The sequence below is a fragment of the Vanessa tameamea genome, chromosome 20 (genome assembly GCF_037043105.1).
Source record: "Vanessa tameamea isolate UH-Manoa-2023 chromosome 20, ilVanTame1 primary haplotype, whole genome shotgun sequence".
In the NCBI taxonomy this organism is placed as follows: domain Eukaryota; kingdom Metazoa; phylum Arthropoda; class Insecta; order Lepidoptera; family Nymphalidae; genus Vanessa; species Vanessa tameamea.
Genome location: NC_087328.1, coordinates 9535620 through 9561279, shown reverse-complemented (window position 1 = coordinate 9561279; position 25660 = coordinate 9535620). Strand labels below are relative to the sequence as shown.

Genomic DNA, 25660 nt, shown 5'->3' with positions numbered 1-25660 from the left:
CCACTTTTCTTGTGTGAAATTCTGCTATGCATTTCCTAATCCGTTGTGGTTCGTCGAGGCAGAATAAGCGCAATAATCTTTTGCTTAAGAAGCCTCTGTCCAGCTGCAACGCTGCTACTATTTGGTACCGTGATTACTTTTTGAGTAATCAAGTAACTCCATTCGGTGGTAGTTTCTGCATGCTGCTCCGGCTGACGAGTTCGGAGGCTCGTTGGCCACTTAGGGGCAGGCTGTTATAAAAAAGCTAAATAAGTATATCTATGTGCTCAGCTCCGAATCACTAAACGATACAACCCCCCCGCCCCCCCCCCCCCCCCCGGCCCGCAGCGCGCAGAAGAACGTAGCGAGCGTGATGGGCGCGCTGTCGTCCACGTCGACGTCGTTCGGCCACGCCGCCGAGCAGACGCACAACGGCGGCCTGTTCATCGACGACTCGCTGCGCCGCCAGGCGCTCGCCGAGGAGGAGGCCGCCATGAACCAGTACAAGGTAATGCAGGCGGCGGCCTTACTATTATTATTAGCTGGTAACTATATCTATAGTTTGAGTAGATATCAATTAAAATGCAAAATTTCTCAGGTACAATTATACCAGGGCGTAGAATTGACCGGTGAGGAGGACGTAACTCAGATATCGGAGCAATTTGTAAGATTCTGTCTCATATCGGGTATAGCTTTGTTCTAAGGCCGTGTCGTCGCGTGGGTCTGGGAAATTCGCTTCACTATGTTTAGCTTTATATATTATAACGTTCATTATTTCGTCTCTGGGTACGATGTGGTTCATTCAAGCGTTTTTGTAAGGTTTATATCATAATTGCAACATCCTGTATATGTGTTAAGTTGAGATGGATTTATAATTACTTTTTTTTCGATTTCCAATATTGATTGCTAAGTCGACCTTTATGATAAGGCTTATAAAACTTTCTCAACTGTTCATATTTTTGCTATTTGTCTATCATTGTGAAAATGTCATTTTGTATGTATTCAGCTCTTGGAACTGTGATGCCGTTCTTTTCATTGGGATTTGGTTATTCATCTTATGTTATAGGATATATTTATATACATCACGAAGGCGCGATCTTGAATGTTGAATTATCGACGTGCGTCTTAGTGTGCGTGAGATGACTAATGCAAGAATAAAGATAGAAGAATTAAATCAAACTAGTTGTCCTCCGCAGCTTTGCTCGCGTTGTAGGGATTGGTCGTCTGCTGCTAGGCATAAAAAGTTGCCTTCGTCCTCCTAGGAGTTCAAGCTTGTTTCGTACCAAATTTTAACAAATTTGCTTCAGTGGTTTGGCCGTGATAGACAGACAGACAGAGTTACTTTCGCGTTTATAACATTATTATGGATTACGGATTTGTTAGTGCACGCCGATAAAATTTAAAGTGGAGAGGCGCGCCTCCGTGATTTAACAGATGTACATTTTTATCACTTGTCATTTTCATTGTGGGCGAGCGCAGTGTACTCCTAACAAAATGTATCAAAGTATGCACTCGGCCTATGCCGGAGCGGGCGAGCGGGCCGAGCGGCGCAGAGAGTACATTCGGCTGCGTGTGTCGCAGAACAAGGTGCAGTCGCCGGGCGGCGCGGCCGGCAACCCGTTCGCCAGCGCGGCGGCCGGCGCGGCCGACCTGTTCGGGCCGGCGCCCGCCGACGCGCCCGCCAAGGCGTCCGACGACCTGCTGGCGCTCGGGAACCCCTTCGCCGACATGTTCGCGGGTGAGCCTCCTCGCGGCCTGTTGCAGCCGCAAACTGTTCCCACATTACACGGCCGTGGTGAGCGGTACCTCTTCGGGTAGCGTGTAGACGTTGTGACCTATTGATCTGTCGTTATGAAATATGACGATTGAACTATTTCCGTACTTAACGATTCGCACTCGACGCACGTTTTCAAAATAAATGTCGATGTCAGAAATTGTCTAAAACTCAGGAAAATGAACTTTCCTGCATAGAGTTTGAGGTTGAAATTGTTGATATGGACATTCTAAATATGTTGCACACAAACACTGTATAATAAAAGCACCCGCTTTCAGTAAACCCCCTGCACTGTATCTAAGAAATTTATTAATTTTATAAACCTCCTGGACACCGACAGATATGCGTTTATAGTTATTTTCCACTTCCCGTTAGTGGCGATACTGTTGTTTACAACTTCTGAAGTAAATTGAGCGAATTAACAATATTGCTATATTTTTCTGATAGGTACAAATTAATACATTTAGAAAATGATACATTATTCACTTCAAGATTACACGAACGTTAAAAACAAATAAAATGATATATTTTTGATTATTTAATTTAAAGAAGAAATTAAGTACTGTACTGGTAAGAAATTCGAATGGTCAAAAATCCTCTATATGTTATGAAGCTGTATTTTGTCTGGTTAAACGAACTTCAGGAACTTTTATTAGAATAATTATTTTTGTGTTTAGAATAACAATAATAGTACCAGTGTAGGGGTAGGATACCGAATATCTTCGTAGGAAAGATATGAATACAATCGTTCCTGACACCAATCAGGCTAAGCTGAGTTATCTAGTATAAAAGGTCGTAACCGACAATTAAAAAATGGAGCCGGCGCGCCCGTTCTAGCGGCGCCGCAGCCCGCCGCGCCCGCGTGGCAGAGCAACGGGTTCGCCGCCTTCCCGGCCGCCGCGCAGAACAACACGTTCGTGTCCGAGGCTAGCTTCACTAACGTTTTCAGTAACTCCGACGCCGCAGGTGAGGCGCTTTCTGTCCCTAGCCCGGGGTCCTCATGTGGCCGCGGTCTGACTCGTGTCGGGTTCTAAATTACTTTTCACTTTGTGACATATTATGAGGCACATGACGACTCCCCACTTATTGCAATTTTGATTAAAAGTAATTCCTTCTCTTTGGTGATGGGTAATTTTTACGATTGTTGTGTGCTATAAAATTGTGTACCCTCTAGATTATCTGTGTACTGATCTAGAATATTCTTGTGCAAGCCGCCGCGAACCCGTTCATGGGCATGGGGGATCCTACGCAACCGATGACGGCCTCCCCCGCCCGTCCCCCTCCCCCCAATCCGCAACCCAAATCCGCGTTCGATGACCTCGAAGACGTCATGCGGATGTCCCTCGGAGGATCTCCGGCGAAACAGAACCAATCGCAACCGATTACGCAGCAGCCTCAGCCGATGGGAGCGCAGTCTTTCGGTGATGTCATGTCGATGCCGATGCCGATGCCGATGCCGATGTCATCCCAGCCGATGATGTTCGGGTCGCCTGCGCGGCAACCGATGATGCCAATGGCAGCTATGGGTTCGATACGTGTTTAGACGGAATGATTTAGCTACCGGTTATATGTTTGGAACTAATACTGCAACTTTTATGAAATTTTAATAACAAAAAATCAGTTTCCCTTGAAAAAACATTAAATAATTGTATTTAAGTGTAAGATATTCTTGTTTAAACATAAAACCGGCGATGGCTCGTCAAATTAGCCTCGTGAGCTTGTTTCCAGGGCACGCGCTTGAACGATCTGTTCCTAGTGTACTCGCCGCACTGCGCATCACCGCCATTAACATTAATAATATATTTTTATTTTTTGTAAATATTTGTAAATTTCGTATCCTTGTGTTGTAAATAATAGCATTTTTGTTTTTTTTTTTTTTTATTTCAGACATGTTTCTTTTTAAGTAATCGTGGTTTTTTTATTTATTTTTTATTTACTTACATTGTTGAGCTAAAGCTATTTTTTTGTGAAATATTGTATATATATTTAACTGTAAACCAAGCATGGTGAGATGTTTAATTGTACCCCGACAACATTTAACATCCGATCCCGAGCTGCTTTTTCCATTATTTTATATTTTTAATAGTTATTAATCTATGGCAAAACTTGGCAATTTAAATTATTAATTATTATTATTAGTTTTTTTTTTAATTAATTTTTTTATTGTTTAATATATATTTGTTGTTGTATGTCTCAGCGTAAAGTTAATCACTTATAAAAAAATCTTAAATAGTTCGTCATGGTGGTGTTGACAATTTCCAGGACAGCAACAGCCGCAACAACAACCGGGCAAAGTGCTCACCGGTGACCTCGATTCGTCCCTCGCCCAGCTCGCTAACAACCTTACTATCAACAAAACAGCCACCGCTCAGAAGTGAGTATCAAAATTGTAGTCAGTTTTGTAGTGTATGAACCAAGTTTCTCTAAATTTTTCATAAAATTCAAAACCTCCTTTGAGACATCTATTGATGCATCTATTCTGTTGTACAAAATCTCTAAACTAGATTAGTTCGGTAGACTAAAGGCTATAAAGAAACAGGAAAGACGTTTAGTCGCGCCTAATTAATTTAATTAACAGATTTTGGACAACGATAATGAAGTCCTTGAATTTTAGTGTCAAAAAAATTTATGCGAGTCTTGGTCTATCTGGAATGTTCTATGATGAATTTTAAATTAAATATCATTCATAGGAGGTACCGAAGATTGCTTATTATTGAGTTTGAATTTAGTAGCTAGTTCAATCAAATTTCTTTTGATCATTGTCAAGTGACGTTTTTGTGAAATCATTATTTTTAGGTTTAAATCATCATCGAGGAATATTATGTAGATTTTTATGTATAAGAGTGTTTTATAAATTTTTGAAGTAAAACGTCTTATATCAATAATATTCTTGAAAGCATCAACGTGCACTTATTTTTATATTGTTGAAAAAAAATTGACAGATAATTTTTTCCGTAGATTATATTTTAATTACAAGTAGAATAGTATCACGATCATTCACATAAGTTTGAATTATTATTTATGAAGTAGATTCACAGCTAAGTATAAGTTCCGAAGACGGTTGTAGTTGAAACGAGACGGGATGATTACATGTATATGCTTTCACGTGTTTTATTGTTAGATTAGTCTGTTCTGATGTTTTTGACTCCGATTTCCCCCGATTTCCTTCATCTTTTGACAAAATTTGGTACAGTTTTAGTTACCTTTATTCTTCTGGTTTCTTTCGGGGGAGACCTACACCTTAAACATCCGAATGTAATCCCATTGCACGCATGCTTGTCTCGTGCTAGACCGATGCAGTGGAGCTCCCCAAAGAACGCGTCGAAACCGGGCGCCGCCTGGAGCCCGCAGCCGATACAGGCCACCACGGGCGCCGGCTACCGACCCATGGTAAGCTTAGCCAGCGTGACCAGTCATTATGTGTACTTTGAACAAACGAATAAACAAAGTTTACTTTTCTTTCGATGAAAGCACCGTTTCCTTAGTTGTTGTAATCTGTACCAAAAGCACATGTGGCATCTGTACTAGTATATACTATGTCGTATTTTGAAGTAAGAAAAGGAACCGATATCTAATCGAATCGTAAATGTCATTATTTAAAAACGGAATACCGATTTTCAATGTTTAACTATTCCCAAGTGACATTGCTGTTGAATAAAACGCTTACTCTTTGTTCTCGTTGCCAATGCTCTGGTCGTCCATCGTCTACTCCTGTTGCTTCTTTGTGTTGCATTGCAAATATCTGTTTCTTTTTATTTTTATTTCTTATTTGCAACGAACTCCCCGTAGCATGCCAGCATCCCTTTTATTTTGCGTTTTCCAGGGTCCCGGCATGACTCTGCCACCAATGCCCCATACATTACCCCATACGTATCACCCCCCGCATTTTGTTCTGGTAAGTTGCTATTTTTTTTTTTTTTTATTTGCTATTAGTTTTCTCCAGGTTCGAACATTCTTTTCACTGTTAGAAATATTAGAGCTATGTTATTTTTTTTAATAAAAATTTGTTGTATAATTAGTAAGCTAAAACTTTTTGATGAAAGTTTTGATCAGTCGAACTGAACTTATGAATTCTTAATTTGTTTAAACAGGACGTATCCTCGCCTCAGGTAAAGTACATTTCTATGACCGAATGCGTTGAATGCACGTGTGTGATATCAGCATGGCTACGATCATGTGTGCTATGTTCTTACACAATTCATTCATTCATCTCTTTTAAATCATTAAATGATTCTTGGCATTCAATTATGAAATGTATTTAGTGTGGATTTTTTTGAACGCGTATTTTTTTCCTATCTTTATTATCTAAAATAAAATAGATATGTGACGACAGTAATTTTTTGTTTAATCAACTGATTAGCAGTCGGTCATGGTATCTCATCTCATTTTGCCGTTGAGCGCCATCTTGTTTTATAAACTGATACGTCAGGGTATTTTTTTAAAACTTCATTATCAATTTTTCGAATATAAATATATAAGTAATTTAAACTATATTTTCGTAAATTCCAGCAACAACCGGCCATGGTAATGGGAATGAACTCGTCCCCCATGATGCCGATGGGAGCCATGCCCCCCATGCGGCCGACCCTCCCCCCGCAGCCCGCCAACCAGTTCAGTTAAACGTCACGTGTCGTATAAGAGTTTGAGTTCTTATAGCCTTCGAGATTGAGTTGATAATCGTATATAAAATATTTTGCTTATTGGAATTCAACGAAAACTCTCCATTAAACTTTTCTATTGAAGTCTTCTGATAAATATTGGCACAAAATTAAATTTGCATCGCTATTTATAATGCGGCTTTTTTATAGATTATGCTCAAAACATATTTAGTAATATTTTATCGTTTTAATCAATACAATCTCGACCGGCCTTCCACTCGGAACCTCGTCTAGCAGCAACGTTAGCGCGGCTCCGTGAGGTTATGTTTACTTAATATAGTCACAGATTATAATTGTCACAGATAACAAATGTGTGTGACGTAGTGTTTCAGCGATGTACATACATAACATGCTTAGTTTCGGTTTACTAGAAGGGTTCTGAACGGTAATCCTATCGTAGCTGACTTGTGAACCAGGTAGGTAGTTCTTACATATATTTTTTTTTACCTAGATTATGTCGAATTTCATAATTATGAGGTGTTCACATAAAATATTCAATATTTAATTATTTCATATTTTTTTAACGAATTAAATCATAGCGTTTCTTTGAAGAGAAACAGATAATAAATGAAATTAATAAATTGATTTAAGTTCTGCTTTGAATTTAAGTTATCTATAATTATATATATTCTGTCCTTCTTTCTTAAACTTTAATTTAATAGGAAATTTTACAATTATAGTCATCTCGCTTCTGTAATTAATTATTTTAAATAAAATTAAATTCTTATGAAACGGTGCGTAGCTATATGTTTTATTTACACATAAAAAAACAACTGAACATCACATTCCAAGTACGTACAAAATTGTATCATTATCTACAGTATAACATATAATATAGTTTTCATTCCTACCTTTTGACATAGTCAGCATTTATGATTTCGTAATGAAATATGGTACAGCCATTTATACATTAAATTCGACAGGTCTGTTTGAAATAATTAAAAACTCATCTCACTTAGGACGTCGAAATTTGAAATGTTATTCCCTTTATATCTCACTTAAATCACTTTAAAGAAAAAAAAGCTAATTACAAAGGTTGCTACACATAAAACTCATAAAAAATTACTTATATAATAAATAAGTAACGATATATTTTTCATTAATTTGGATTAAAAAAAAAATTCGTAGAAATATATTTTTTATCTGTGGCAACCTTTAAATGTAACGTATTAACTTATGTATAGTTACTGTATTAGATTGTTATAAAATTAGATATTACGGGTGTACATTTTACAATATGGCTGTCGATCATGTACTAGGTGCTTACTGTGTTGCCAGGTTTTTATTTGCTATTATGTATCTTAATAAAATCGCTCTTATATATAATAAATGTCTATTGTAAACAGTTACGTAATAATACATTGTTTGTTAACACCACTAAAGCATAAACCAATTATTGTATTTTCTTAAAAATTGCAAAGAGAAAGTTGAAAAAATATAAACTATAATAGATTTAAAAAGTCAGTCATATATTATTATTGGTGTGATATTTATTGTTTTCATAAGACTGTCATATATTTCGAAGTATTAATCCCTTATTATTTTTGTCTTATGAGTGCTTTCAGTCGTAACTAGTTTATTACAATGTTGCCATTTAAATTTTATTATTTACCTTTAATATAGTTGTTGTAAAAATGGTAGAAATGTGATTTTTAAATGGCAAATTAATGTTACTGCTTAATGAAATTGTTGTTTAAGATACATATTTACTGATCATGTAATACGTGTAGCTGTTTATTAAAATAATCAATATATTAGGTATAGAATTTAATGATTACGTTCAAAACTCAGTACGAGACACAGTAGTTTGTGTAAATATGTAACCTTTTTACATAGTAGATGTTTATTTTGCTGCCTTTACTAGACATTTAACAACAAAATATATCTTAAGAAAATTGTATTTTTACGGTGTCGGCTCAAATGTCTAATAAATGTATCAAAGTACTTTGTTCCCTATAGCTTACTTATGAATATTATTAGTATTTGGTTTAGATTAAAAATTAATGATATATAATATCATTTGCAATTGAATGTATGAAAGCAGATTTCGGTAGTATTATTGTGCAATATTTTATTAAAATTGTGTATCCGCTGTTATGAAAAAAAAAATATATCAGGTTTTAATAAAGACTTGCCGTATGAATCGTTTAATAATTACAGCTCAGCCATAATGATTAATTTATACTGTGATTTATAGTGGATTCGACTGATATGTTTTAGACGGAATTCGCTGTATAGTTGTATAGGGAATTTCGATTTTGAATACTCGCGTAGATAAAGTATGGGACTGAATATGACGCCTCTATTCACCTCCTACTCGCACACTATCGCTGTCTCTTTTCATAACCCGCGGGCGTGAGCTGAGGCGGCGACCCTGTGCGAGGCAGCTCAGCCCAATCTTTATTTGCACGGGTAGTATATTATTTTAAGAGCGAAATATTCTTCTTTTTTATTTTATTTTACTCATGGAAATTGTTAAGTTGTACATTTTATTCAATCATTTATCTTTTATGTAAATATCCTTTGCTGTTATACGCTAGCTGTCGTGCCTTTAGATATCCAATTTAGTTTATTTATAAAATAAATAAAATGATTTAAGTCTTCATTTATGTTTTTTATTTATTTGTGTTCGTTTTAATCTCGGGTCCAGTGTCAGCCTTCACGAGGTGCGTTCATTCACCCATATTTTTTTAACTGTAGTAATGTCAGTAAAAGATTAGCGTTTTCTACTTGAAATATATTTACCTCTTGTTCCAATGACAATACTATTAAAACCTACTATGTATTACGGCAAACATGAAAAAATATTGTAGTCTATACAATCGAGATGGATTTTTAATAAGAAAATGAAACTAAAATTCGTTAAAATTGTAGAACGAAGACGACTCCTGAACGGGATTATACTGATCATAAAGAAATAATGTGTAAGTTTTCTATTAACCATAGATTATGTCTATGGTTAATAGAAAACTTACACATTATCTTTTAATGAGGATTAAATAACTGGTATATGGTTGCTATGGTGTACACAAACAAAACAAGGTATCCGTCATTGTTCTACGATTATGACGAATTTAAGAACGGTCGTATTCGAATAAGTAATCTGTTTGGGTGTATCAGTACAGTAGTTAAAATAAGTGTTATTTAAAAAATATTCTTAGATAACTAAACTAATAATATAAAGTAGACTTCTGTTATTTAGCAATATCAAGCAAATGTTATAAGAATGTTCACAAGCACGTTATACTTAGCTTCTTGATAATTCATTTAGCGGTATATAGTCTTAACTTATATAATTAGACAAGTTATTCCCAAGAATATATGTCTAATTATCTAAGTGGATTTACCATTTACTCAAGAGGTATTCAACGTATAATCCTATATTTGTAAGTAAGTATATACCCGTATAGACGAGATATATATTTTTGTTAAAAATGGATTGTTTTCTTATTGTCCGTTTCCATAAAATTTGTATAAAAATCCTCGGCTATGTAAAATATAATTTTATGACTATTAAATGTATTTCAACGGAGAAAATTAATTCTGCACTATTATTAATATTGGTATTTGGTTTTTATAAAAGTTGAAGCGAAATCAGTCATTTTTTATTTGTAGAAAACAATCCATGTAAAGCTTAAAATGTGTGTGTTGTTGGGCCGTAATAGAAGCGGTTAATTATGTATTATAATACACTAAATTAAAAATAAATTGGCAATTTTATTTTTATACCACCTTTTTTTCAAACCTCCACTAACAATATGCTAAGTAATGTATAAAAGCGTTGTTAGTTTTAAATTTAAATCGTACAATCATGACGGTTACTATAAGAATATGTTTTTTAATTGAGTATTTTATTTTATATTTAAAATTAATGTTGCTATATATGTATATTTCAAATTATTACACTGTTAGGCCGATGACCGTAATAGTTGGCGCTTACATGTATTTTTCAATGGAGAAGATTTTTATAATATGTACTTTGTTGTAACTCACCAGTACATACTACAGTAAACTAGTTGTTTTAACGTTCTTTTGATATTCGAATATAGGTAGGTAATTACACAGTCAAGTTCTTGTCAAATGGCAACACTATGTGTAAAGTTTGAAAGGAAGAGCCAAAACACAAAATAATAAATTCATGTTTTTTCGCTTGTGTTAGCTTTCATTGACACAAGTTTTTCTGAGTTATCTGTGTTTAAATACTCATTTTTTGCAATCCTTTCATTAATTTTTAGTGCAAAAAAATAGTTTTTATAGTTTCTGAGTCGGACATAATTCGTTTTCAGTAAATGTTATATTATTATTATAGTATATTAGTTATTAAGTTACAGTAGATAGTAAATAATGAATGTCGATCCTCCTGAACTTCTCGATAATATGATTATGTTCTTCCGTTATTGAGACGGAAACTGAGACAGCTGAGTATCTCATAGGGGATTACTTATTTTTAGAGGATTATTTTGCAAATCAATTTTTGTTAAACATCAAAATTGTACTTTTCTCCCAAATTCGTCTGGAAAGGTCCCCCGCAAAGTTAAGTCCTCAGCCCTCTGCTTTACAGCATTTATACCCACAATCTCGTAGTGGCTGTTAATAACTTCTGTAACATTCTCCTTTAAGCTGATGATATTATATTATATATTATGTCATGATTTTGTTAAATATACTTATATTGTTATGTTTTTATGTATACTTATATAATTTTAATTGAAATAATAATATTTAGTACTGCTTTGACTTTTAAATAATTTTTTTTAAAATTGAAATAACATTTATGAAGTATGACTATTGATTCGGTTATCGACACCGTGTTGTGGCACTCCCGTCACTTCCGTCTCGTGGCGTTTGGAGGCGAGCTGGTACTGCCTGGCACGGAGAAGCGCGGGATTTTTAACTGGAGAGAAAAACTGAGGACGAAGGACGGATTTGCTGTTAAAGTTATAAGTAATATATTATGTTTCGAGTGGTTTTAATATAATGGAAGTTAATTTGATGTGAGTTGTTTTATTTTACTTCAGAAATGACACGGACCGGATAAAAAGGTATGTTTAAACAAATATTATACTGGTATCGAGAGATTTTTGTCTGTTGGAATGTTGTTTCAACGCCCACCAGCGGTAAATTATATACCATTGATTAATTAATATTTAATACTGTTAGCAGACAAATGAACTCGATATAACTTATTTCTCTTTGAATTGAGCTGTTGGCCGGCTTATTAAATTATTTAACACATGATATACTAGGATTTAGGAATTATATTGTTATTCTTATAAATAATCTACCATCCTGCCTACTTATTTACTTGGTTAATAAATCGTAGTACTGATTTTCTTTTTCCTTTTTTTTTATTTTGTCTTAATCTGATAATAAATTATCTTATTGATTTCTAGTCTTAAAATATTATAGAAGGTGATATGATATGGGTGAACTATGTGTGTTCATCGGATAATGTTAGGGGGTGACCTATGTTTGTTCATCGGATAATGTTAGGGGGTGAACTATGTTTCTTCATCGGATAATGTTAGGGGGAGAACTATGTTTGTTCATCGGATAATGTTAGCGGGTGAACTATGTTTGTTCATCGGATAATGTTAGGGGGTGAACTATGTTTGTTCATCGGATAATGTTAGAGGTGGACTACGTATGTTCATCGGATTATGTTAGAGGTAGACTATGTATGTTCATCGACTTATGTAAGGGAATGAACTATATTTTGTTACGTGTACCATTCTACTAGCGAGTATACTTCTCGCTGGTTACATTCTATTCATATGTGCTGGTTATAAGTAATATAATATGTTTCGAGTGGTTTTAATATAATGGAAGTTAAGTGATGTGAAATTTTTTATTTTAATTAGATCTGTCAAAATCTTAACATTGGGGAGCTCACCCCTATTCTCTTAAACTATAGTATAATGCAATAGTTCGTAGTCATTAGGACTATGGAATTTTTGTCTTAAATCCACTTAATAAAGCCGTTTTGGAAAAACTGAAAAAAAATCGATATAAATGCCTCAGAATAATTTAAGGAGCTATGTACACTTTTTCCCACTAACGCTCTGGAGTTGAATGTTTTGATTATCCACTTCAACTGAGAAGACAATTTTTATGCGATCGCTTTGTGGTAAAATCATTACCTTTATTCTATTCTTATCATTTAAGAAGATTGTCTCATTTATGTGCTCGTCCTAAAAGTCCATCCTTGTTATTAGGCAGTTCTTCTAAATTTATCAGACTCCCCCATCCTATCTTAAGTCTTCAGTCAAATCCTCTTTTATCCACACCTTTTGGATCTCTTTCAATAATCTACCAATTATCACAGAACTTGGTCTTATTAAAAGGTTTCTTGATACAAACTCTAAATTTCAAAGAAGTTTTCATCAAAACTGGTGAAATAATTCTTATTTTTACTGATCTACTTACTAACTTACTGCTCCTAAAATATCCTGATAGTTGTGTCGGTTCAGCCTGTTGGATCCCCAAATTCAAATTTATCCTACAATTTAATTCCCTTCCAAAACGCCCATCATTTACAGTGAAACGATTACCATATTGGAAGACAGCCCACTCCCATGACCTAAGGCAAACTGAAATTCGGACAGACTATATGAGTTGTTTTTGGCAATAAAGGAAAATCATAGAGGCATTGTTTTCTCGTCATCAAAAAAAGGTTTGTAATTTCGCTTGTCTATATTCCAAGCGACTCTGGAATAACCGGTAATGACGCTGCAGACATGTTCGCTAGAGCTGCTATAACAACTTGTTCAACTGAACATTTTAAAAATTCAACTCACTACTTGCACGCTCCAGCGAAAATTCACCTGGATAAATCCTGGAACTCTGTTTGGAAATCAAAATCAAAAGGTAGATTTACGTAGTAACTAGTCTTTTCACATGCAAACTAATAGTTAAGTCAACAAACTATCTGCCGCCTACGAACTGGACTTCCATGTATACATACATCTATACGCTATTCCATCCATAAGAGGAGAAAAGCCAAATTGAATTGACAACATTTTAGAGCAAATTGACACGATATCATTGGTCGAGAGTTTGTTAAATCTATGATATCCACTATGGAATTGAAAAATAAACTAATCATAAACTCTTAGTATTGCACAATATAGCTGAGTTATTAGAAAATCGCATAAAATACCGAAATCTAAGGTTTTTTAAGGTTTAGTGTTATCTTTTCCTACTTCGATTGGAATAGACTATAAATGTTAAATTAGGGTTACAGATGACTGTCTATGTGAATGTAGCCTAGACAAAGATTCCTTATTTCATGTACGACGTTCTCCCTTCTAAAGTACGTCCTCCGTCCCATTATCGTTGAATGTTGGAAATGTTTGTGACTTGTGTTTAGTCCACTTTGCTATTATTTATGTAAATACATTGAGCGTAATAAAATTAAGGTGTAAATAGTTTTGTGGTTGTTTTTATATGTTATTTTAATAACAATGTATATTAATCTAATCACACACAACTTATCATCAGGTGGCCATTGCTCGTGTGCCAAAATTTTATAACTCCTCATAAATCTTTAATATTATTCTTTTAAATCTTTATATAAAAAATAAGTTATCAAATGTGTTTACTTGTCGAAGTAGCCTAGACAAAGGGAAGGGACCTAGGAATAATATTTTGCTGTAAAAATGTATATAGTGTCCTCTCTTGTGGACACCCCAGGGTGTATCCGGTGTGTACTCCCAAAATAACTAAATCGAGGCCTTGTATTGATATTATTTATTTACGGTTATGCGAAAATGTACTGCATGATTTATTTTACAGCAAGTAATGTGTGCATAATATTTTTCCTAAAAAAATTAACATTAACGAGCAGCTGCATATGTATAGTAGTCCTTATAATAGTACAAAGTTTTAAACTTAATTTTTTACATGGCAACACAAATTGCACAAATCGATGACAGCAACGGGATTTTTCAGTCGGGAGGAGTGACGACATTTTGTCAATAAATTATTAATTTCGTTCAAGGAATTGTTAAATTTTTGTAACTAGTAGTGTTAAAAGCCCCAAAATGGGAGACAATGAGCAAAAAGCGATGCAATTAATTGCGGAGGCGGAGAAAAAGTTAAATTCGTCGAAATCGTTCCTCGGTTCATTATTCGGGTGAGGACAATGAGTTTCCTATTATTTTGCTAATATTAGCTCTAATGATCTTTATATTCTATTTTTTTGTTTTATGGATCCAACAAACTACCGTATTGTATATTTAGAAACACTTGTAAAAGTTGTTTAAACTTTGCAAAGTCATCAAAGTGAAATACTACATGAGTCAAAAATAAGGCCAGGTTTCAGTTCTAAAAGGTTGTAAGCAAAAAATTACGACAATGATTAAGGTACAAATGTCGATAAATATATTTATCCTCTCATGTCTGTCTGTCTTACAAAATGTAAGTGTTACATATTTAGACAATTATAAATATTAATTGAAACCTTTTGGTGTTCCCATCGAAATCAAAAATCATATAATACTGACATTATTTGTTGCATTACATTTTCTGTGGTAGCTTTCTAATGAAATCTAAAACTAGGGTTAAACAAATTCTTTTAGAATAATGATCAATAAACCATGTAAATAATCTTTATTTAAATCCACTTTTAGGGCAATCTCAAAATATAGTTTGCTTTTTTTAACAGTCTGTATTATAATTTTAAATTGCACATATATTTTATTAAAAACATTGTACCAACGTTATATATGCACTATACAGTATTTTATAATTACTAATATATTAAAAATACAATTAGGCATCCTATTCATTCTGTGTGCAAGTTACCATTATGCATATGATAGATTTATAAAAAAAAACTTCATACTAGTCTATAGGTAGATGACCTATAAATGTGCCTATACTGAGATAAAGATATCAAATCCTACTACATAAGATCATTCCATCTCATTTTACCACATGTGCAACTAAAATTCTCTTACATATACAGGATTGACCAATTGATTAAAACAAAATTACAAAGCAACATAGACATTTATATCATAACATATTTTTATTGTATGTTATACTCTAGGCGGTACTTTTCCATGAGACTAAGGACTGTAATTTCCTATCTTCATAAACATTAGGTAATTTACAAATTATATATATGATTAAAATGTGTGATAATACTGATTGTTTGTTGTCAGGCAAAGTCAAATTAACATGTCTATGTCTTTATTAATAAATTCCATCCATACAATGACAGGGTCGATCGCTAGCAAAATATATTTTTATGTATTCATTGATAAATTCAATCTGAATGTCACAACTTTTTTTTAATAGAGGATCATCCAAACTGGAAGAAGCCGTTGATTGCTACCTCAGGGCAGCAAATCTCTTCAAGATGGCCAAGAAATGGCCGCAAGCAGGTCAGGCTTTCTGCACTGCGGCACAACTCCATTTGAAGGCTGGTGTTCGTCATGATGCCGCAACTAACTTTGTCGATGCCTCCAATTGCTACAAAAAGAGTGACCCTAATGGTGAGTGCTGATTCTTGATATATAATTAACATTTATTTATGAGTCCTTATAAAAAAAGTGGTTTAAAGTTTGAAAACTTTTCTATGATTGTGTTATATCATAGGTTATTAACTAAAGTATTTTACATTAGACAGGACTGTTTTTATCTATTATTGATGAAATTAATTTTAAATATCATAATCGCTTTCCTAGTTAGTCGAGACAATAGATAACTATTATTACTCTAAAATATATAAAATAATTCGACTCATATAATCAATAATAAATATCTAATTTTCATGCAAATTAAATAATATCATATAAAAAACAAATTTATTAATAATATTACGAAATAAAATCCACACGCTCGATACATATTGAATGTATCGAGATAACTTTACCATACTGGTTTGTATGTTTTATGTAAACTGGTTAAGTAATTTTTCAGTTATGTATTACAAAATTAGGTAGATATTTAACGTGTCAAATCTATATCGAAGAACGTTAAGTAAACGATAAATGTCTCAGTGTGACAATGTTTCAAAAGCTGAGATATGTAAGTACTTGTATGTACTTTCCATGAGCGTGTTTTCGTGAACGTTGCGTGTCAAAACTGAAAAGTTTGCAAAGTTTTAACTTCAATTGAAAGTATGAATATTTTAAAAAACCTTTCCACAATTATGAGCTATAAAATTTAAAATTAAACAACCATTTATGAATTATAATCGCGATCGAAGTCTGCGTTATTTCTTTGTTAATAAGGCTACTGTTATTCTTTTAGTAATACCAATGTAATCATACACTATTTCATTTTTCATAATTAGTATTAACAATTAATAATTAATTCTTATATAAACCTGTCTGGTTCATGGTTCATGGAACTGGTAGCTAGCTGATTATTAAAAAATATCGGGATTGCAATTCGAGAGTGTTTAATGGTAGTACCAACCACTTTACGTGCTATCCTAGATTATGGGAGCTTTACTTAAAATAGTTTGTTAAATGACGATTCAAAAGTGCTTGTAAAAGTATACTTGAATAAAGTAGATTTTGATTTTAATATCTAAGAGCAATACTGTGGTCTAAACTGCAGGATACTTAAAACGTTTTAAGAAAACCAAATTATTTTTGAATTGCATGAGGCCGGATCTTTTTTTTATAATAAATGGTAAAGGGTAATACCATCGCCCAATTTATATACATTGATGCTGTACGAAATATTAAACATTCCGTTACATCCAAAAAGACACCGCCAGCATTGGAAACTTACATTTAACGTCCCTTGTGCCTATATTTACATTGCCTTACTCACCCTTCAAACCGGAACACAACGATACTAAGTACGGCTGTTTGGCAGTAGAACTAGATCAGAGAATCATTATTGATTTTAATGTATATACATATAAGAACCACGAATAATATGTACTGTGTTATTTCCGTATTAGAAAAGAGCTTTTGAGTATCCACTGGCATTGTAGTTGATAACAACATATTACGTAACTCAGAAATACTAGATTTCTCCTGACTGACTATGAAAGCACAGCCAAAACTATAGAGTACAGAAGGTTCATATTTTAACATAGGAATACTTTATGACGTAAGCATAAAATTAATTGGTTAGCTTCGACTTTTAGGACTAGAAATGGGAGACGTTATATATGAGTTTTGATTTTAGAAACATTAATTGATGATAATTATTATTTTACAATAATGTAGAAATCAGAGTCGTTGGTAATGTGCCTGAACTCTTTCCGGTCGAGACGGATTTGCCGTCACGTCGAATTTTTTTTTTTAATATATTTAAAATGTAATTGGACCGGTAAATGGGCGACCAGATGTTAAATGGTCACCACTGCCCATAGACATTGGCGCTGTTAGAAATATTAACCATCCCTTACTTCGCAAATGCGCCGCTATGACCTTGGGAATGAGTGGGTGGTATGTACCCAGGGTTTGCACAAAGCCCTACCACCAGGTATTAAGAGAGTAGAGAATGCACACGTGTTTGAGCTCACACTTGTTCACTTCAATATGTCCTGCATAGTTGGTTGGTGTCCCTTCAGATTGACCACATCATCATCACCGATGCAATAAATGTCGAACGGTTCACACTCTGTCTTACATCGTCTTGCTCACTGGGGACAAGAGCATAGTTCATTAGAATTGCCATAATTAACATGAACAGCCTGTAAATTTCCCACTGCTGGGATAAGGCCTCCTATCCCTTTGACAAGGTTTTGGAGCATATTCCAACACGCTGCTCCAATACGGGTTGTTGGATACACATGTGGCAGAGTTTCGTTGAAAATAGACACATGCAGGTTTCCCCACGATGTTTTCCTTCACCGCAGAGCACGAGATGAATTATAAACTCAAATTAAGCACATGAAAATTCACCGGTGCTTGCCCGGGTTTGAACTCGCAAACATCGATTAAGATGCTCGCGTTCTAACCACTGGGCCCTCTCGGCTCACCACCATAATTAATTAATAATAATTAATGCTGCTAGCATTCCTGCCACAACTCAACGCGGTCATGATTAGTATAGTAGCAAAAAGCTGGTGTTAATTTTGATCTATATAATTAAGTCCTTATTGTATTGTGTCTTGATAAGTTTTCTCCAGCGGTCTATCAATGATTAGATGAGATAGCTCCGTGGCCAAAACACGTGAATCTTAATATAAGCGCTACTAAGTTTTCTTTTGCGTAATTTGTTTTTAAATGTTTATAGTATTCGGCGGTGAGGGGAGATATCGTGACGATATTCGCATGTGGTGGATGTTCTTCTGTCCACAGGGGTTTTCTAAAATTGGATTTAGTTGAGCTTGCTCAAATAAGCGCCAAATTTTCTATTGAGGCTGGAGACACTTACTTTACTAGTTTCAGCCCGCGACTTCGTCAACCCTTGAGAAAATGGGATATAAGTTCAATCTATTTTTGTAACTTCACCGTCATAACTTTTGTAAATTTAAGACAGAACAAACAGAATCACTTACGTGTATAAAATATTATATTTTATTACTCGCTGTAACAAACGTACTAAAGATTTCATTCACAGAGCACATTTAATTAGGGTGGTGTCGAAATAAACTTAATGATAGACATATGGAGCTTTATCGTCTATCGTTAATACTGTTAAGGGTCAAGCCCTAGACACAACCACTGTCCCTCTTAAAGTTATAGAACAAAAAAGTTGTATTGCATTTTATGTTATGATTTTATTTTCAAAGGTAATGTAATTGCTTATCGAGCTAACTAGTCTACGTCCTCTGTTACACGTAACTTAAAGATACAAGATTCCCCCTCATTAGACTGGCACATCATTACAGTTCCTTATTTAAACCTCCCTTTATATTCTTTGAGGTCATAGTTAAAGTGCCTTTTTACAGTCGAATAAATATAACAAAAATATTGCGGGCGTTGAGTTTGTACAAAGTTCTATCACCGGTAATTAGATAAAAAAATCATAGATAGTCGTTTCCGCGAATGGCCTAATGGCCAAGAGCCTCGACCAACACCTTAAGAGGCTCTCGTTAGGCAGCTGGGTCAAGGGTCTGATGCAGAAGGCAGTACTCCTCGGCACGGCGCGTATTGTGAGGAAGTTCCTCTCTTTGGGGCCCTGACCACCGGTGGCTTGGACCCTGTTCCCGCCACTGGTTAGCCTCTGTATTTTATATTTTTAAATATATTTTGTATTTTATATTTAAAAAATGTATTATACATGATTGAGAATAAATTAATAATGTGAAACATCTTTCCTCTCGCTTTACCGTAATTGTGGGAGTGTTTTCGTTAGCGTGCGATTTGATTTGACCAATGAGTGCGCGCGATGCTAAAGTTGGCTGTCAGATAGTTCTAACTCATTTTCCGAAATTATATAATGTTAATGATGCTTAATAACAAGGTGAGATGTCAGATGTTTCACATCTCGAAGGCTCAAACGTATTACACATTATTACATTATGTTTAACAAATGTACGTAACTATGCATATATTATACGTATTCTTGGCACAATGTTGAATGGCAATCTGTCAAAAAAATACTGTATGAGGTTGTTCAACTCTTAGCAAATAACCTTCTTCGTCGAGTCGTCTTATTTTCTTTATTAGACTGTGTATTAAACATTTTTGTATTAATTTGGTTTTTTCCATTTATGTCAAAGACACTATTAGAACGTAATATAAGCATTGCATGCAATTTTTTTAAGTTTATTTTAAATCTTAATAATAAGCAAGTATTGTTGTAGACGCGGTAACTAGGGTAAATCCTAAGATTTAAGAGTAAGTCTTATGGTTTACCGATATAATGTAAGTATTTCTGAAAATGGGACGATTTTTTCGGGCGTTTACCATTCGAATTCAGTATATGCTAGGTTTTAACGCTGTCAGTTGGTAGATGTTGGTTTTAGGAATAAAACAATGAGTAATTCTTAATCACTTATTTCAATTAACTATTAGTCAAAACCTTGGGTATCAAACGATAGTAATTAAATAACTAACCTAACCTATTTAAATTATTTTCATTTCGGATATTATTTTATAAAAACGTTATGACATGATTTTTTTCAACGCTCACCGTGCCTTAAATGTAAATGTAAATCCTAAGATTTACTAAGTAAATGGTGGCAAAAATTCGAACAAGAAATCTTAGGTTTTACTGGAAAAATCTTAGGATTTACCGTAGTTCGAGCTTTTACAGTAACATATATACATACATAATTAAGATTTTTTTAAAAGATAATTAGAATTTTTGAGGAATTAGTTTTTACCCGACCAGCGATTATTTATATTTAATTATATAATATTTTCTTTTACGTATAAGCTTGGACAGTTTACATGTAATTAATATTAAAATGAATAGACTGTGTAAAGACATCCTTGAAGTGATGTTAATTGTCGACTTGCAAATTGCAGAAGCAAGTCTGGAAAGTTATGTTGAAATATATATCAAGGTTAATGATTCAATCGTTACTCATTTTGATATGAACGTTCTGTATATACTGGTATCGTTATCATATTAATTATTAACGTTATGTAATCTTTGTTATCGGTTATATATGTTCATGTTAGAAAAACACTGTTTTTTTTTTTAAAAAAAAACCTGGAAAAAAAAGAATCTGTTTAAGATTTTATTCCTGTTAAGATTTGGACCCGCCATCACGCTTTGCTTTAATAGTTAACTGAATGTAGTTTTGAGTGATACATTAATAGTGTAAGCCGATTATTGTCCCAGTGAGTATGTCACGATAGTTGCACGTAAATAATCGGATATGGTCTCATTTTGAAGAGCTCCAGCCGTAGACGTGCAGAAAATTAAAGATAATTCTTGATTGGAATTTAGTAAATCGTTACAATTTAACAAAGGATTAATTTTAGAAAGCGGAATAAAGTTACCGGCCGGTTAAAGAGCAGTTCTACGGCTGTATAAGAAAAAAAATAGAAAAATCCAATTCTAACTGAACTAATTTATACTATATGGCATTAAAAATTTAATTTAAATAAGGTTTCATACTTATGGCGCCCAATGTAGACGAGTGACTTGCAGTTTACAATGAAATGAAATCAAAATAGGTTTCGAGTTCCTAAAAAATCTTTTGAATAAACGCAAAGTTTCGCAGGAGACCCACGAGTTCGATATGAATACACGATTTATCGTTAATTTTATATTTGTCACCAGCGACTTGTGTTTTAAGGGTTGGTCATCAGGTATTGGCCAAAGAAAAGCCAATCCTTGGAATTCAAACTTGCTTCATACCAAATTTCGACAAATTCGGTTCCGTGGTTTGGATGTCGAAGACCTACAGACAGACAGACATAGTAACTATCGCATTTATACCAATATAATTGGAAGTTGGGTATAATTGAAGACCTCCGTGGTCGAGTAGTGTGTACACCGGTTTTCATGGGTACGCCACTCCGAGGTCCCGGGTTCGAATCTCGGCTGAGTCGATGTAGAAAAAGTTTATTAATTTTCTATGTTGTCTTGGGTCTTGGTGTTTGTGGTACCGTCGTTACTTCTGATTTCCCATAACACAAGTGCTTTAGCTACTTACATTGGCATCAGAGTAATGTATGTGATGTTGTCCAATATTTATTTATTTACCGGTGATAGAACTTTGTGCAAACTCGATGCCCGCACTATTGTTGTTATATTTATTGTTGTGTCCTATTTATGTGTGTCATTAAAAAGTGACAAAATATAAATCCTTAATAAAAAAAAACGGGCAATTGTAACTGTAGTAACCATAAAGTTGTTCCATTTTTAAAAATAGGATTTGTATTAACTTTGTTTTCTAATATAGAGGCTGTCTCGTGTCTACTGAAAGCGATTGAAATCTACACTGACATGGGTCGGTTTACTGTAGCTGCGAAACAGCATCAGGTATTTAAGATATTTTAAGTAAAATGATTAAATTTATTTGGCGCAAGACCAAATTTTTCTTATAGATAGATTTTTTATTTAATTTAGTAATCATATTTGATTATTTAATAGCGCTTGTAGGAAATATATTTTATTTTTAGGTACCGATCAATAGTATTAATCATAAATAAAACAAGAAATACTTTTTTTTTAGAACATTGCGGAGTTATACGAGACCGAGGTCGTGGATATAGCTCGTGCGATGCAGCACTACGAGCAGGCGGCCGACTACTTCCGCGGCGAAGAGTCCACCTCCTCCGCCAACAAGTGCATGCTGAAGCTGGCTCAGTATGCTGCACAGCTGGAACACTACGACAAGGCCATACAGATATACGAACAAGTAAGCTTTTCGGATAAATTGACATGGGCGAGTTACTACAAGAAGGTTTCATATTTCTTTTTTCGTACTAAATTTTCTTTTGAAAATTGCTATGGAAATGTTTTTGGAGCGTAATGATTCTGTCTCATAAAAAAAAAAATTGGTAGTGGTCTTTGCAAACCTTGGTACCAGATATCACACAGTCGTTATTAAAATTTCCTACGGCAAAATTACGTTTTGTTTCTGTAGTTTTAAATGTCAATAGTTCAACGATAAACGGGAAATCGCTGCTTCAACCACTCCCAACATAAGCTTAACGCTTTCCATGGAGGCGCGTAGGTATATTGAAATTTCTTGTAATAAAATGCATTATTATTATATAACGAAAGCATTAGGTGTAACCCCGGCCAGGGGGCAATTACTATTATAATGACTACTAACATGTAACGGATATGGCACGTAGCTAACCGGGTCGTGGTCAAGGATAACGTTTCGATAAAGTGCGAATCTGCTTGTAATATCGGTGGTCCTTTCCCGTATCGCCCCAGATAGCGAAGTCGTCGCTGGACAACAGCCTGCTGAAGTACAGCGCCAAGGAGTACATGTTCCGCGCCGCGCTGTGCCACCTGTGCGTCGACCTGCTCAACGCGCAGCACGCGCTCGACAAGTACGGCGCGCTGTACCCCGCCTTCGCCGACACCCGGGAGTGCAAGCTCGTCAAGGTACCCGCGTTGTGCCGCGTGCCCGCTGCACGTGGCCCTGTCTCTGTTTAACCTTACCTTGTACGATACGTGGGAACGAGATGAAGCCACAGACAGACATACATAGACTTTGCTATTCGAAGAAATGTTAACCATTAATTACATCGTCAATCAGCCACCAACTTTTATGAGATGGTATATCCCTTGTGCATGTTTTTACAATGACACTCACCCGTCAAAACGAAATGCCATATAAAGTATTGGCTTAAATTTTAGTCCATCTATTTCCTAATAAAATAAATTAACATATCAATTACAGGAGCTGATCGAGCACCTCGAAGACCAGAACATAGACGCATTTACCGAAGCGGTTAAAACTTACGACAGCATATCGCGCCTCGACCAATGGTACACGACGATGCTCGTGCGTATTAAGAAACAAATCAACGACAACCCGGACCTTCGTTGAATCACATTCAACTTGCCACCCGTCTCGAGTGAGTTATTTATCTGTGGATGGTAACGACAGTATTAATCTACATATTAGTTGTGTATTCGTAAATTTTTTTATCTGTGGTCAAAAGTTTTGGCTGAACATTTTGTAGTGAGTATGTCTAAATTTATTTAAAAAATATAATAGTGGCATCTTCATATAGTGTATAAAAAGTAGTTAATTTTTTTCGATTTGAGTTAAAAATGTATTGAATTTTTTAGTATTCAAATGTTACAACGTTTGAACGTTTTACATTACGCTAATGTGTAGATTAAATGTTACAGATCGCATACCTGTGTTGGGAGCTAATAAATTAGAATCAATGCCTTTAGTTAGTTCAAAATATTTAAAAAAAAATGTTTTTCCTCAAAAAATACTGCATTTAGTATAAGATTTAATTCATATTGAAAATGTAATAATATAATATTTCGACTTTATACTTAAGTAATAAGGTCGATATTTCAAGGGATATTACTCGTTTAGAAAATTAGGCATTGAATAATATGATACTAATGGAAAAAGCTCAAAGTATAGTAGAGACGGCGTGGGTAATTATTTTCTCTTAAATCTTGTAGCATATTTATTGCCTATCCATTATAATTGATTGTATAAGTTAGGTGACATTACACCACCGGTCAGAGGAATGAGCTCAAAATCTAAGTATACTTAAAGTTCTTTCTTAAGTATGAGGATAAAGAGGATAGTGAGATTTTTGGTTTTTTAAGATATTGTGTATAACAATTAAAACTTGACGAAATTCTATTAGATACTCTAAAAATTACTTCAAATTTGATTTCTCATATCTTGTATATTTGAAATAGATTGATTATGAATTTTTGATCTGGTAAACTTTTTATAAAAAAATGTAGCGCTTGCAACACTAATAAATTGATTGTCAAATTATTCCTATCTTGTTATTTAAATTACGAATGAAAAGAGCAAATCGTGAATGTTCGTAAAACATCGAAAATTTTAAAAATGAAATAAATTTATGTTTGATTATGACGTAATTTAAATAACATTACGTCTGTTGGTTCCTTTGACCGATGATGCGATAAATCTTAGTATCGATAGTTAAGTAGTGATTAAGTCGAGAAGTTTTTCTAAGATTCGTGTTATAAGCGATGCACCGCAAACTATTCCATATATATAAGTACATTAGATGATAAATTGCAATGCTAGTTACAAATATTTACCGATTTAAAACAATTTAAACGCAATGGAAGTTACGGATTTAAATAGCTGAGTATTTGCTAATAAGTGTTGCTACACTGAAAAATTAAAGCTTTATAGTTGGAATTTTATAAGACATATGCAGTTTTTTTTTAATTAATATGGTAGGCAGATTGGAAGAATGTTTCTGATATGATAATCAATACTATATATTATTATAAAAAATGCCTGAGGATATTTAAGCTTCGTGCATATCCTGAAAAGATTTAAAAGATATTATGCACGTTTAAAAAATGACTTAATATTACAAATATTTCTTTTGTTAATTACAATGTTTACTATTAACGAGGTACCTTGTAGCTCTAACTAGGATTGTTAAATACATTTGTGGCCTAGTCTCATGTGTACGTCTTTGTATGATTCATTTGGTATTTATATTTTGTTGTTGTAAATATGTATGTTAATTTTTATTATTAAATACGAGTTTCGTTATTAATAAAATATTTTTTTTGTTTTTTTTTTTTTTTTATTTCAATGCCTCAGTTGATCGCCTCTTTTAATAGACATATCCAAATAATCTATAATCTATGGTCTCCCATTTAAACTGTTAACAAAGATAATCAATGTAAACTATTAAGTTCGATTAAAACTTTTTGATTCTTA

The 25660-nt window shown here is 34.1% G+C and overlaps 2 protein-coding genes and 1 long non-coding RNA gene across 12 annotated transcripts in view; 2 read left to right on the top strand and 1 right to left on the bottom strand.

The window, feature by feature from the left end:
* The window catches only part of Lap (like-AP180), a 38405-nt gene extending 29389 nt beyond the window's left edge, over nt 1-9016 (top strand). For 2 of the 10 annotated variants that reach the window (XM_064218117.1, XM_064218116.1), the window contains 10 exons: nt 328-487; nt 578-643; nt 1561-1717; nt 2591-2719; nt 2965-3279; nt 4016-4127; nt 5044-5143; nt 5577-5648; nt 5845-5862; nt 6263-9016. In XM_064218117.1, the coding sequence (XP_064074187.1) occupies nt 328-487; nt 578-643; nt 1561-1717; nt 2591-2719; nt 2965-3279; nt 4016-4127; nt 5044-5143; nt 5577-5648; nt 5845-5862; nt 6263-6373 (1240 nt within the window). In that variant the 3' untranslated portion in view covers nt 6374-9016. The remainder of the gene's footprint in view (nt 1-327; nt 488-577; nt 644-1560; nt 1718-2590; nt 2720-2964; nt 3280-4015; nt 4128-5043; nt 5144-5576; nt 5649-5844; nt 5863-6262) is intronic. The other 8 variants (XM_064218118.1, XM_026641600.2, XM_064218119.1 and 5 more) reach the window with 8 other exon arrangements.
* LOC135193867 (uncharacterized) lies at nt 8514-9198 on the bottom strand. The gene is made up of 2 exons (XR_010309489.1): nt 8785-9198; nt 8514-8747 (listed from the first exon to the last, which is right to left on the bottom strand). It is a non-coding gene; the product is annotated as an uncharacterized LOC135193867 (long non-coding RNA).
* Nucleotides 9199-14318: 5120 nt separating this feature from the next.
* On the top strand, nt 14319-25660 carry Alphasnap (alpha Soluble NSF attachment protein). The gene is made up of 6 exons (XM_026641615.2): nt 14319-14545; nt 15715-15911; nt 22193-22272; nt 22466-22651; nt 23179-23352; nt 23651-25660. Exons 1-6 carry the CDS (start codon nt 14454-14456, stop codon nt 23798-23800), a joined length of 879 nt encoding a protein of 292 aa, XP_026497400.1. The 5' UTR covers nt 14319-14453; the 3' UTR covers nt 23801-25660.

What these genes read in the sequence shown, in the direction of transcription:
- Alphasnap (XM_026641615.2), top strand. Translation starts at nt 14,454, where the DNA reads ATGGGAGACAATGAGCAAAAAGCGATGCAATTAATTGCGGAGGCGGAG. An exon ending in CCATACAGATATACGAACAA is followed by an intron (nt 22,652 to 23,178) that starts GTAAGCTTTTCG and finishes GTATCGCCCCAG; the next exon opens with ATAGCGAAGTCGTCGCTGGA. An exon ending in GGGAGTGCAAGCTCGTCAAG is followed by an intron (nt 23,353 to 23,650) that starts GTACCCGCGTTG and finishes TATCAATTACAG; the next exon opens with GAGCTGATCGAGCACCTCGA.